The sequence below is a fragment of the Aedes albopictus genome, chromosome 2 (genome assembly GCF_035046485.1).
Source record: "Aedes albopictus strain Foshan chromosome 2, AalbF5, whole genome shotgun sequence".
NCBI classification, from domain to species: domain Eukaryota; kingdom Metazoa; phylum Arthropoda; class Insecta; order Diptera; family Culicidae; genus Aedes; species Aedes albopictus.
In genome coordinates this window covers 18,161,752-18,175,798 of record NC_085137.1, presented here as the reverse complement: position 1 = coordinate 18,175,798, position 14,047 = coordinate 18,161,752, and the positions used below count along the sequence as shown (strand labels likewise).

The following is a 14,047-nucleotide window of genomic DNA, read 5'->3' as shown; positions in this document are numbered from 1 at the left end:
TTGGGTTGTATGTTACTGGATTGACGATGACGACGATGACGATAACGACAAAGAAAACTGTTGACATGGATGCATTCAACGCAAGGGTATCGCTTGAATCTCCTCTCTTTTCTCTACGAAACTGCCATATTTACGACTTATCTCACGTTTTGATTTCAATTACACTGATATTTATTTCTCTGCTTTCTCTAAGAACTTTGATTTTATTTTAGTACACCTAATAAGGATTTTCTTCCTTGCTGACATACGATTTGTAATAGCAACTGACTAGACTCACAAGTTTTGTTCGATACAGCTACTGAATGGTTGGAAGTAAGCTAATCCTTAATAAGTGCTCCTGATTGTCAAGAATTTCATCAGGAAATCACTTTAGATTGTCACCAAAATTATTCCGTATATTTCTTCCCGAAATACATACTCAAATTTATCTGAAAGATTGCTTAAATAAAAGAAATTAGTCATGAAACTCAACCATAAATACCTACCTTCCAAATTTTATCCATATATGGAAATCCTCAAGTTCTAAGGGGTATCAATTAGGGAACAGAAATCGTTCTGCTAATGTTTCATGCCAATATCAACGTATTCACTGGCTTTCGGTGAAAATTTTTATTTTCCGGGACACACACTCTCAGAACAGAATAACAGAATACCTATGCAACAAGCTCTCTGAAAAATTTAGGAAGCTAGTATTTTTTTAAAGCAAACTTATACTCTGCAGAATGATGGATGATGGGGCTTTTGTTTCGATGATGAGTTTTTCAGAAGCAAATAAAAAGTTTCGGGAAAATAAAACAGAAACCTCCATGATTCTACTTCGCGGAATTTAATATTTAACAATTCCTCCAAGAGTTCGGATTTGTCCAATAATTTCTTCGACTTCATCCATGGATTCCTTTAGAAAATATTTCAAAGGGATCCATTGGGTTTTTTTAGGAATTACTCTATGAATGCCTCCAAGAATTTTCTTCAAAAAATTCTCCAGAAATCCCTTCACGAATTATTGTAAAGATTCTTCCAAGCACTCTCGTAACATTTGTTTAAATTCTTACAAAGATTCCACTAGGAATTATTCCAAAAGAGAATCCACAAACTGTTCAACTCCTCCAAAAGTTTTTCCAAGAAATACTAATGGAATTTCTTCTAGGATTGCTCGTAATTTTCTAAGGATTTCTCCACATATGCATCCACTGATGTTTCTGAAATTTCTGCAGGGTTTTCAACAGGAATTTTACAAATATCCCTGCAGGATTTATTTAAAAAAATCCTACTATTTCTACTCAAAATCTTTCAGCAATTCCTCCATAAATTCTTTCAGAAGTTCTTACAGAAATTCCTAAAAACCCAATAGAAATTCGTTGAAATTACTTCAGTCCTCGTGGATTTCTCGAAGGCTTTCTCAGAAAGGATTTTCTCAAGAGTTACTGCAAGGCAGTACTACAAAAAAAAATCTCAACAACCTAGATTTTTCTAAAGATTTCTGCAAGAATCCCTTCTAGAGAGCTCTTAGGAAACGAATCAAAATAATTTTTCGGCGTTCATCAAAGCAATATTTATTGTAGAAATTTTCTAGAAATTTCGTTATGAATTTCTTCAAATATTCCCCGGGAGATTGTAGGTTCTTTTTTTTTAAGTTATCCTGGCATTTCTTCAACCAAATATTTGTCTAAGAACTTTTTCAAGGAATTCTTCAAGGATTTTCTTGTGATTTCCTCCAGGAATTTATCCAAAGATTTCATAACGAATTGCTTCAAAGAATATCGGAGATTTCTTCATAAATTTCTCAAAAAGGTCCTTCAAAGAGTCTCCATTGACTTTATTCTAGGTCTAGGAGTTTATTCAAGAGTTCCTGTAGAGATACTTATACAGCTTCCTATAGAAATCCTGTGATTATTTCTTTAAGATTCTTCAAAATTTTTGTCTAAAGGTTCCAGCAGACGTTCTTTTAAGAATTTTCATGAGTTATCTAATGATTCCTACGACAATTAGGAAATCTTTAGGAATTTCTCCAGAGATTATTTTATTATTTTTTCCAAAATCTGTTGCAAATTTCTTCAGAGTCCCCCAAAAATGTACACGAATTTCTCCATTTTTTTTTCAATGAATTCTCTTAAAATTCCTTCCAGTCTCCAAAAAGTATTCCAAGGAATCTAATAATTACTCCAATGATTTCAATTTTATTTCAGGGATTGGAAACATCTCGCTGATGTAGTGCACGGTTTAGGTAAAAAATGATCTTAATGCACAAAGGCAGGCATAGTAAATTTAAAGTTCAATAACTCCGTAATGGTTGACTATTATAATACTTCATCATCCTGACATTATTGCCTACCCTGGCCAGATTTTAAAGCGAAATTTCTCTGAAGGAATTTCCGTAGAAATCCTTGGAGAAACAGCTAAGCCAGAGGAATCCTTAAATAAACTTCAGGAAAACCCCTGACGGATTTTCTACAGGGATTCCCGAATAATTTCTGAAAGAATGTCTCAAGCAGTTTCTGAAATAAAAAATCTCTCCAGAAATTACAGGAGAAAATTCTCTAGGAACTACAAGAGAAATCTCTCAAAGGATTCAAAGAAGAAATCCCTGAAAAAATCCTGGATTAACCAGAAACCATTCTTGGCGAATCCTTAAAAAACTCCTGGAGAGTCCTGGAGAAATTTTAGAAAAAAAAAATCCTTTAGTAACTCCAACCGAAACCCCTCAAAGAATTCTAGGAGGAATTTCTGAAGGAATTCCTTGAAAAAAATCCCCAAGAAATTCCTGGATGCTCCTCCCTGAATCCTTCCATAAATCTACGAACTAGTTCCTGGACAAATCCCCGAAGGAGTTCTTGGAGAAATTCTTCAGCGAATTCCAGGATAAATCCCATATAGAATTCTAGGAAGAATTCCTTCAGGGATTTTTTTACTGGAGAAATCCCTGGAGAAGTTTTTGGAAAAATCTCTGAAAAAAATTCTCTAAGAATTTCAGAAGAAATCCCTCAAGGAACTGCAAGAGAAATTCCTCAAAAATTCTCTGAAGGAAATCCTGGAAAAATCCCTGATGGACTGCTGGAGGAAACCCTGATGAAATTTGTAGAAGAATAGCTGATGAAGTTCTTGGAGGAATCCTGGAGAAGTCTCTGAAAAAAATTCTGGATAAGTTCCTGAAAAGGAGGAATTTCTAAAGGATCTTCTACAGGAATCCTGGAATGATCTCCTGGAGAAATCTGCGGAACTTCTAGGGGAATGTTTGAAGGAATTTCTGAATGAATCCCTGAATAAATTCCTGAATGAATTCCTGAAGATCCTCGAGAATCCCTAAAAAAATCCTCAACGAGCTATAGGAGGAGGAGTTCCTGGAATAATCTCTAAATGAGTTCTAAGAAAAGTCCCTAAACAGGTCCCTATCGAAATCCATGTAGGAGTTCCTGAAGAAATACGTGAAGGAGAAGTTCGTCAGAGAATTCCAGGAAAAATCCCTGAAGGAATTTTTAGAGCAATTCAAGAATAAATTGCTAGAGGAACCCCTGAAATAATTGCTGGATAAATCACTGAAGCAGTTCCTGGAGAATTCCCTGAAAGAATTTGGAAAGAAATACAGATACTCTTCGATATAACGTACAAAAAACTTTTCTCTTTGTACGTTATATCGAAGTGTACGTTATATCGAAGCAGACAAATTTTTTATGTTTTTTATGCTAGTATTGATGTATTCGTCGTGAAATTAACCTCAAATAATGATTTCGGTAAAATTTACAAAAACAATAATGAAAAACAAAGTTTTTTACGAAAAACTCATTTCGTTTTTTGTGCTTCGATATAACGTACATTTTGCTTCGATATAACGTACACAAAATTTTTCCCCAAATTGTGCTAATCTTGGGTGACAAGGCTAATGCTGCAACACAGCATTGATTTGAGTGATTTCGTAGATTATCTGGTGGTTATTACTGAAAAAAAAATGCAATTTTTCAATGGTGTACGTTATATCGAAGCAAAATGTACGTTATATCGAATTCGCAATATCGAGGGTACGCTATATCGAGGGTACGTTATATCGAAGAATACCTGTATTTGAAGATGTTCCAGAAAAAATCCTTGATGTTGTTTTTGGATAAATACCTTCAGCAATTCCAGGAGAAGTCCCCAAAGATTTCCAGTAAATCTTTTGAAAAATACCTGGAGGAAGTTAAGACGGAATTCTTAGAGGAATACCTGGAGAAATTACTGAAGTAGATTCTGGATGAATCCCTGAAGGAATTTCAGGAAAAATCTCACAAAAAAATCTCGGGAAATTTCTGCTGGAGTCCCTCAAGATTTCCTGGAGTAGTCGATGGAGAAAACTTTGAAGCAGTACCTGCAGGATTCCCTGAAGGTATTCCTGGAGAAATCCCTCTAACATTTCCAAGAGAAATTCCTCAAAGATTTCCAGGGAAATCTCTGAAGCAATTTCTGGAGGAATTGAAGTAGAATTTCTTTTAAAAAAATCCTTCAAGAATCTCTGGAAAAATCTCTTTGGGAATCTATGAGGCAGTTTATGAAGAACATCCTCGAGGAATTTCGGGAAAAATCCCGCAAAGAATTCAGTGACGATTCCCTAACCTCAAATCTACCAGTGCATCAAGTATAAATTATTGAATTTCTTGAGCCAATTTGCTTGTAATAAGTAGAAAATGACGAGTATAGCTACTTTCTCTCATTTCTAATTCGATTTTGATCATAAATTCCCTGCAATTGCAAGTTTTAGGGTCGGTGCATAGGTAAAAAGTGTGGTTATGCGACGCCACTGAAAGAATTCTGGGAGAAACTCTTGAAGAAATTCCTGCAGAAATCCATGAAGAGTCCATAGAGAAATCTTGGGAGAAGCTCCTGACAAATTTGTAAAGGAATTCCTGAAGAAAACCATCTATGAATTCAAGGAGAAATCCTTGAAGAAACTCCTGAAGGAATTCCTGAAATATTTTTTAAAGAAATCCTTTACAAAGCTTCCAGAAGAATTTCTAAGAAAAAATCAGGAGATTTTTTTAAGTAATTCCAAGCAAAATTCCTGGACGAATCCCTGAAGGAACTGCTTGAGCAATCCCTGATGAAAGTCCTAGAGGAATCGCCAAAGAAATTCTTTAGCAATCGCTGAAGGAGCTCCTGGAGGAAACTGAAGAAATTTTTGTAGGAATTCTTGAAAAAAATCTTAGAGGAATCCCTGAAGAAATTCCTGGAGGAAGCTATGAACAAATTTCTGATTCCCTTACGGAATTGCTAGACGAATTCGTGAAAAAAATCCTGAAGGAATGGAAATGCTGAGCAATTTCTGTAGGAACTTCTAGAAGGGATTCACCAAACACTTCTCCGGGAATTTCTCCTGGGATATGTTTAGAGGCTCCTCCGGTGATTGTTCCAATGTTTTTTCAAGGATTCGTCCAGGAATTTTCTCAAGGGATTCCCAAAGGAATGTCAACAGAAATACTTTGAGGTATTTCTGCAAGTGTTCCTTCAGAGATTTCTTCAGGGATTTCTCCATATACTCCTTCAAGAATTCCACTAGAGATTGCTCCAATAATTCAATCTGGATTAATTCGAAGTATTTCAGCAAGAATATCTTCCAGAAACTTTTACAGGAAATTTTACCAGAGATTAGCTAAAAATTTATCCAGGAATTCCTTCAAACATTGTACAAAACATTCTTTTGGTAGTCCATCCAATGATTCCAACAATAATTTGTCCAGAAACTATTGCTGACATCGATTTTTTCATATTTTTTTCCTACATAAATTCTTCCAGGAATTTGTTAAGGAAGCTTTCGTGGGATTTCCTAAGGAATTCCTTATGGGATTGCTTCAGGAACTCCTCCAGATTTTCCTTCAGAGATTCACCCGGGAATTTCTTCTGTGTTTTATTCAGGAACAACTCCAAGGGTTATTTTAAAAATCCTCCAAGAGTTCTCCCAGAAGCACTTTCTGGAATTCCTTCGGGAGTTTCTCTTGTAATTCTTTCAGGAACTCCTCCAGCAATTAATCCATTACTACCTCCAGGTACTGTTTAGGGATTCCCTTAGGAATACCTCTAGGAATTTCTTCCGGGATTTCTCCTGGGGTTTCTTCAGGAACTCCTGTAGGGATTCCTTCAGGAACTGCTACAGGGACTCTTCAAGGAGTTCCTCCACGAATTCTTCTCAGAGTTCTTTCAGGATTTCTCCTGCAATTTCTTCAGGAATTTCTCAAGGGATTCCTCCGTGAATTTCTTAAAAGATTCCTCTAAAGATTTCTCTGGGAATTGCTGCAGAGATTACCTTTACAATTCATCCAGGGATTCATTCAGAAATGTCGAGAGATTCCAGGAATTCTTCTAGATATTCCTTCTGGAGTATTTCTAGAGATTCCTTCAGAAATCCCTACGGACTTTCTTTTAGGATATCCTCCAGGGATTTCTCCAAGGATTTCTGCAGTGCCTACCTCGAGAATTCCTTCTGTGATTCTTTCTGGAACAATTTATTTTAAAACAATTCCCCAGAATTCTCCCAGAAACTCTTCTTTGGATTTCTTCAGGAATTCCTCCTTGTATTCTTTAATGAATTCCTCCAGGAATCAATTCAGTACTTCCTCCAGGAACGGTTTAGGGATAACCTTAGGAATTCCTATTGATATTGCTTCCGGGATTCCTTCTGGAGTTTCTTCAGGAACTCTTCTAAGGATTCCTCCGGAATTTCTCCAAGAATTCCATCTGCGACTTCTTCAGGACATATTCCTGGTGTTCCTCTACGAATTCCTTAAAAGATTCATCCACGAATTTCTTAAGGAATTCCTCTAAAAATTTTTCCAGGAATTTTTTTTTCTGACAATTCCGGCAGGGATTTTTCAAAAAATTTCTCCAGAAATTCATCCAGAGATTCTTCCAGAATTTCTACCAGAAATTTCTCTAGAGGTTTCTCCAGGAGTTCTTCTGGAGATTCCTTCAGGAATTCCTACAGACATTCCTCTAGGATATCCTGCAGGGATCCCTCCAAGAATTCCTAAAGGTTTTTTTTCAGATTCTCCATTGCATTGAGGATGACTCAATGCATTCCTTCAGGACTTCCTCCAGGCATTCCTCCAGAGTTTCCTCCAGTAATTGCTTCCGGAATTCTTGCAAGAATTCCACCAGAGATGTATACAGGAATTCTTCAAGGGATTTCTCCAAGGATTTTTGCAAGAGACTCCTACAGGAATTCCTCCAAAGATTTCTCCAGGAATAACTTCAGGGAATCCTTCAAGAGTTCCACCAGGCACTTCCAGACAATCTTGCTATTTGATGAAAACATTCGCGAAGTGATGCGATTTGCTTTCGACAACGAATACGTTTTCACCCATCCTCGCTTTATTCAATCAACCTCCTATACGAGTAGCACACGAACGGACTCAACACTGATCAGCATAGTTTACTCTTCCTTTTCGCCGTTGAGCCGTTGCGTTCTAGCCAAGCATCTCTTTTCATCGCTTTCGATGCTTTTCAACAGCTTATCGCGAAGCATCGTTGGCTGGAAGCTTTATTAGTATGGTATCGGTACATGCGAATGTTGCTTCTGTGTGCATGTCGAGCGTTCGTGCCGTAGCTTCGCAAACCAACCTATTCGGTATGGTTCGGCTGTTCGGGCGAGCGTGTGGCGGCACAGTCAGATGTGTGCAAAATCTTTTGTGATTTACATCATGTTCGTTTTGCCACCTCTTTGCTGCTGGTCATCGCTGATCAGTGCACAGTTCAATCGCACGCGATAAATATACAGTTTGATGAGTTGTGATGAGCACTAGTGAGGTGATAATTTGCATCATTGCTTCCAGAAAATTTTCCAGGCATTCTTCCAGGGATTAATCCTTGGATTCTTGCAGAGATTTCTAAATGATTTTTTTCAGCGAGGAATGGAGAAATATAATTCCACTAGATTTCCACAGAATTCCACTAGATATTCCTTCAGGAATTTCTTTAGCAACTCCTCCAGAAATTCCTCCAGGAATTCTTCCAGGATTTTCTCCTGGGATTGCTTCAGGCATTCTTCCTGGGATTTCTCCAGAAATTCATGCAGATATTCCTCCAGGATTTCATCCAAGAATTTCTCCGGGGTCTTCTCGCGGAATTCCTCTAGAAAATACTCCAGGAATTCCTTCAGGGATTCCTCCAGGGATTTCTTCAGAATTCCTCCAGGAAATTTTCCAGGAATACCTTTAATAATTTTTCAGGGATTTCTCCAGGTATTCCTCTAGAGGTTCCTCCAGAGATTTCTTCACAAATTTCTTCAAGAATTCCCCCATGAATTCCCCCGAGGATTTCTCCAGGAATTCCTCCAGAAATTCCGCTAAAAAATTCTCTAGGATTTTGTCAAGATATTTTTTCAGAAATAGAAAAAGAAATCTCCCGGAATTCCTCTGGAGATTCCTCTAGAGATTCTTCCAATAATTCTTTCAGAAATTCCTCTAGAGATTCCTCCAGCAATTCCCACAGGAATACCTCTAGAGATTCCTCCAGCAATTCCCACAGGAATACCTCTAGAAATTCCTCCAGGGTTTTATCCAGGAATTTCTCCAGGAAATATCCCAGGATTTTTTTCAGGAATTCCTCCAGGAATTTCTCCAAGCATTGCTCCTGGACATCTTTTAGAAATTATGTCAGCAATTCCTCCAGGAAATCCTCTAAGGATTTCTTCAGAGATTCTTCCAGGAAATTCTCCAGGAATACTTACAGGAATTTTTCAGGCATTCCTCCAGGAATTCCTCCAGAGATTGCTTCAGAGAATCCTCCAGGTATTTCTCCACGAATTTCTCCAGGAAATACCCCAGGAATTTCTTCAGGAATTCTTCCAGAAATTTTTCCAAGAATTTCTCCTGGAGATCTTTTAGAAATTATGTCATCAATTCCTCCAGAAATTTCTCCAGGAAATCCTCTAAGGATTTCTTCAGAGATTCTTCCAGGAAATTTTCCAGGAATACTTACAGCAATTTTTTAGGCATTCCTCCGAACATTCCTCAAGGGGGTTGGAGATGAAGAGATTTCACAAGGGAGTTGGAGATGAACCAGCCGTGGGCTGAAAGTTCAAGTTAATAATAATAATAATAATAATTTCTCAAGAGATTTTTTCCGAAATTTATCTTGCAATTCCTCCCAGAGTTCCTCTGGAGATTTCTCCAGGAATTCTTCCAGGGGTTGCTCCAAGAAATTTCTCGAGGAATTCCTGCTGGGTCTAATCCAAGAATTACGCCAGAAATTTGTTCAGAAGTTTCTACAGGCATTCCCCCAGGAGTCTAGATATTTTCCCAGGAATTGTTTTAAGGATTCTTCCAAGAATTTTCATCTAGGATTTCTTCTAGTATTTCCTCATGAGATCTCTTTAGAAATTTATCTAGGTATTCCTCCCATAATTTATGCAGAATTCCTCCAGGTATACTTTCAGTAATTCTTCCAGGGATTCTACAGGGCTTCCTCCAGGCATTGCTATAGGAATTGCTGTTTCCTGGAATTGGAAATGATACCGCTACCAGGTCAGGCCTCTCCTTTATTTTTTCTAGTTACAACTATATTAACAATTTATTTCCATCATATTTACCTACCAGTTGAAACCTAGCTCCACTGAGCTGTGTGATGTATCCCAAAAAGTATCAACAATCCAACAGAATTTAGGATCTTCTGCATACAATTTAGAAGCCTGTCATTATAAAATCCAGAAAAAAGCTTATCAAAGTATGCAGCAAGATGGTAGAGGTCTGCCTTGTTGTTAGCCGTCATGTTAATTTATGTACCGAATGGGCATAATAACTTTCCATATTTTAGAAGCTGTATCGAATAAGCATGAATGATTATTCCTCATACGTATTCATCACAATTGCTTATCATTCTAAGGTAGTCGAAAAAAAAACCCTACATGAACGCATCATACATCGGACGTACAACTATGCACAATCTAATGAAACCAAAAAATAATTTTAACTGAAAGCTGAAACTAAGCAAACATCATCACAGCAAATCAAAGCGAATGATGCCATTATCAAATTGTATGAAATCAATATCGAATATAGAAGAAATCATCAACAACCATCAACAAGACCTTCAAGCCACAAATCGTGTAAATAATAATAAGAAGGAATCACAATAACTGAACAGTAAATTCAAACCGGTAAACTAGAAAGAGTAAATAATGCAAAATGTAACAGTAATGCAATTGGGCTTATTCTACACCCAATTTTCGAAATACCATTTCTGAAGAGAGAACAACAAATTTATATGAAGCATTTAGAGGTACGCACCGGAATAAACAGTAACACAGGAATTACTACAGTATACTCAAGAGCATTCCCTCCTCCTATCTGAAACACATTTTCCGCATAAATAGAGCGATGTCCAAAAGACATTTCAGTCGTAAAAATAGAAGAACAAGATAACGAAACGATAATCATACATCCTACATGTGTAAGTGAAAGCCGAAAATTGTGTACGCACACAAACACACACTCGAATCGAACCGCAACAAGCTGCGCGCCCATACGTTTAGGTATATAAATTGAGAAGGCTAATTTTGTGCCTTTCGCTATTGTTTTTGAGAATTCGTTTTGGGTCAGAGGCGTAAAGACCACCACACACATACACACACACACACACTGCTACGACGCGACGCGTTACGAGAACGAAAAAAAAAGATTGATCGCTACCGAATAAGACTTGATTTTTCGTCCCGTATTTGGTATACTTTTGCTGCACATGCGGAGAAATTTTTGAAACAATTTTAGAACGAACGATATCTTGAAATAAATAGGCGGATAGTTGGTAGTGTGGATTTTTTCCACCAACAATTTACACATTGCTTTTTGATAAAACTATTCAAATGTAGATGTAATGGTAGATCGGTGTCGTGTTCGGTGAGCGCCTATTTGCCACACACACGTGTATGTTTAGGAAGTAGCTTATGCCAAGTTAGCAGCAAACACCAATATCATCACTTGATAAACTTGCACAAACTAAAGCTTAACTATTGGTTTTTGAATATTACATATACCGAGGAAATGCTATTAGAAACAATCAATATGTGTGAAACAATAATGACTAGTTATATGTGTAGATCGGCGTTTCTCAGTCTAAATGTTTTGAACTTCGATTTATTTTTAAATAGTTATGAAATTGTAATTACAGTAACTGATCATGAGAATTCGTTTAATAACTTAACACATCACCAGGTCAAACTGAAAAGATTCTCCATGAATTTATTAAGATTGTCTCTAGCTGGAATCTTTAATTTTATTCAATGTATTCTTTTTCCAGCAATTTCATTTGACTAAGGCTTTATATGCTCATTGGTGGCTCCAAAGAGGAACTAGCTCGCGGCCTTTGTGGTATCAATCAGAAAAGTAGTGCTAAAGAAGTACGTACTGATAACGCGAGGGCCGTGAGTCAGTTCCTCTTTGGAGCCACCAATGTTTTCCCGACTAACTCCGTCGCAAAAGTTCCTGTCGATTTTTTTAGTGGGATAATATTGTGCAGGCTGACAGCCCCGTGGACCATCCAAATATTTATATTCCCTCCGAAGTTGTGGACTGTTCGATATCGAAGATAGTTATGCGGTAGTGCACCGAAGCTTTATTGCCTTGTCGGGTATTCTTGTCTTCTGTGTTATCTGTTTCAGTTATGAATTATCTGAAGAATCTTAATCTTTATAAGGCATTACAGATTGAGAACCGTTGATGCACACATCGCTCATAAAACTGAATTAAAACCGACCCCATTTTGCTGCATCAACTTTTATATGAGGGCACATTAAGAAACTCCAAAAAGTAAACTGCAAAACGACGATACGGCGAAAGTCCAAACCAGAAGAGAGAAAATCAACAAACGAAACGTGCCATGAGCTGCAAAACACTGTAGAATCGCTCTCACAGAAAAGTAAAAGACACAATTCAATCAAATCCAATAGAATTTGGCGCGCGCGCTCTATGGGAATGTGAGAGGGTGTAATATTTATTCAAATCGCCACGTGGGAGGATGAACCTCTCGATTCATGAGTTTAGAGGATTTCAAATTTTAACGCTAATTTATTAGTTTTATTAGTTGTTGTTCAATGTTACATAGTAAACCCTCGAATAATATTTGTATATTTGTGGAAGTTGTGTAACTCAAATACGTGTACATTTGAAAGATTATCTAACACAAACTGCACAATAGACTGGGTTAGATTTAAAGTTTTTGTTCTTGTTTGATGTTAGTTTTAAATGTTGTCCATAAATGGTGCAAATTTCGGGAATTCTACATGAACCTAGAGCGGTTCTAATAAATTGCTTGTCTTGTCTTCAAGTCAATGAATCGAAAATGATTTTTTAAGCATTCATGACTAACATATTAAATAAACTATGAAAAACGTTTGACTCGAGATAAATACATTTTCCTATAACGATTGATTTATATATATCTGCATTAACATGTCTAAAGGGTCTAACTCGTTTTGTAAACAAACATTGTTTCTGTCGCTGTAGGGCTCATCTCGATCCACCCACGCATCTGGGGGCCGTTATCAGAAAGATCTATCTTCGCTCTTTCTGTTAAGGGTGTCGACATGCGTGGGTGGATTGAGATGAGCCCTACAGCGACAGAAACAATGTTTGTTTACAAAACGAGTTAGACCCTTTAGACATGTTAATGCAGATATCTTTCATTATAAAGTCAAAACATGAACATTGTACGCTTCCAATTAGTTGAGCAAAAACTTCAAATTTGAATCAGTCTACTGCAACAAGTCCAAAACAACAAAACGTTATACGAATCGAAAGTATGTAAAATAATCGACATCATTATCTTAGACAAATGGTATAAAATCCAGAAGGTAAAACGAAAACTTCTTTTCTTGTGTAAAAGCTATTTTATTTTGCTATATGTTAAGTGTATATACAAAAAAGTTACAGAAAATCTTTCTATAATGTAATAAAATACTTTACAGTCAAATGAAAACAATAAACTCAATAAACCAAACCTTCACTTTCTACTTATTTTTATCACAAATAAGTGTTCACCCCTTATTTTCCGTTCCTTAACTATTCTACCCAAAAACCCGTTCTCCCCTAAAACACTAATAACGTTCAAAGGCTTATTTTCCTTCAGCAGAAGCAAATAAAACACCCCATCCTTCGACAAAACCCTATCCAAATCCCTAAGAACCCTATTAGTAACAACCATCCCATCGAATCCACCCGCCCAGGATTTAACCAAATCATGCCCACCCTCCCCAAACACCCCAATCTGTTCCTCCAGGTCCCCACCATTCTCCTCGGCCGTCGGAACGTACGGCGGATTGAACACCATCAAATCGACGCAGCCATCCGCCAAGCCTCCCAACAAATCCATATTGACCACCTCCAGCCGGCAGTCATTCAACCGCCCGGTTCGCTGCGTCACCCGACACGCGTGGGGGTTTATGTCCACCGCAACGCAGTAACTTCCCCGCAAAGCCGTCGCCAATGCGCTGATTACAATACCGCTTCCGGGGCCAATCTCGACGCACACCGCCGGCCGAAGTTTTCGGATCGCCTCCAGCTCATCTTCCAGTGCATCCAGCAGCAGGAAACTGTCCTCGGCCGGTTCGTAAACGAGGTCGTAATCCTCCGGTTCCAATCTGTACGCCGGTGTTTGCATTTTTACTGATAAATGCTCTTTGTTTACATCTGCGCCGTTATGCTCCGCCCCCGCGAACGTGCTGATCGGCTGATAGGGCAGAAAACATCGCAATCGCTGTCAAAACGAAAAAAAAACATCGCATAATATCCCGGTCATGAAAACTGTTCGGAATCTACACGGAACTACAAATCAACCCAAATTTAAGTTCTTTTGACGCAATCCCGCACCTCCACGCTAAGGTCAGTTTACCTATTTTTCTAAAATATGGGTAAATTTTACTCAAATTTGCGTAAACTTTACGCAAATATGGGTAAATAAAACTCATATTTTGGAAAAGTGCACATTCGCATTTATGGGTAATATTTACCCATATTTGGGTTACAATTTCTCATATTTAGGTACACATTGCCCATATTTGAGTCTTGTTCACCTACACGCAGAATAATTTTGC

General features: G+C 37.7%; 1 protein-coding gene across 1 annotated transcript; it reads right to left on the bottom strand.

Moving 5' to 3' along the window:
* Positions 1–12,820: 12,820 nt before the first annotated feature.
* On the bottom strand, positions 12,821–13,742 carry LOC109429985 (uncharacterized). The gene has a single exon (XM_019705995.3). It carries the CDS (start codon positions 13,612–13,614, stop codon positions 12,958–12,960), a length of 657 nt encoding a protein of 218 aa, XP_019561540.3. The 5' UTR covers positions 13,615–13,742; the 3' UTR covers positions 12,821–12,957.
* Between the last annotated feature and the right edge of the window lie 305 nt (positions 13,743–14,047).

Excerpts from the sequence above, each read along its gene's own strand:
- LOC109429985 (XM_019705995.3), bottom strand. The coding sequence starts at position 13,614 with ATGCAAACACCGGCGTACAGATTGGAACCGGAGGATTACGACCTCGTT.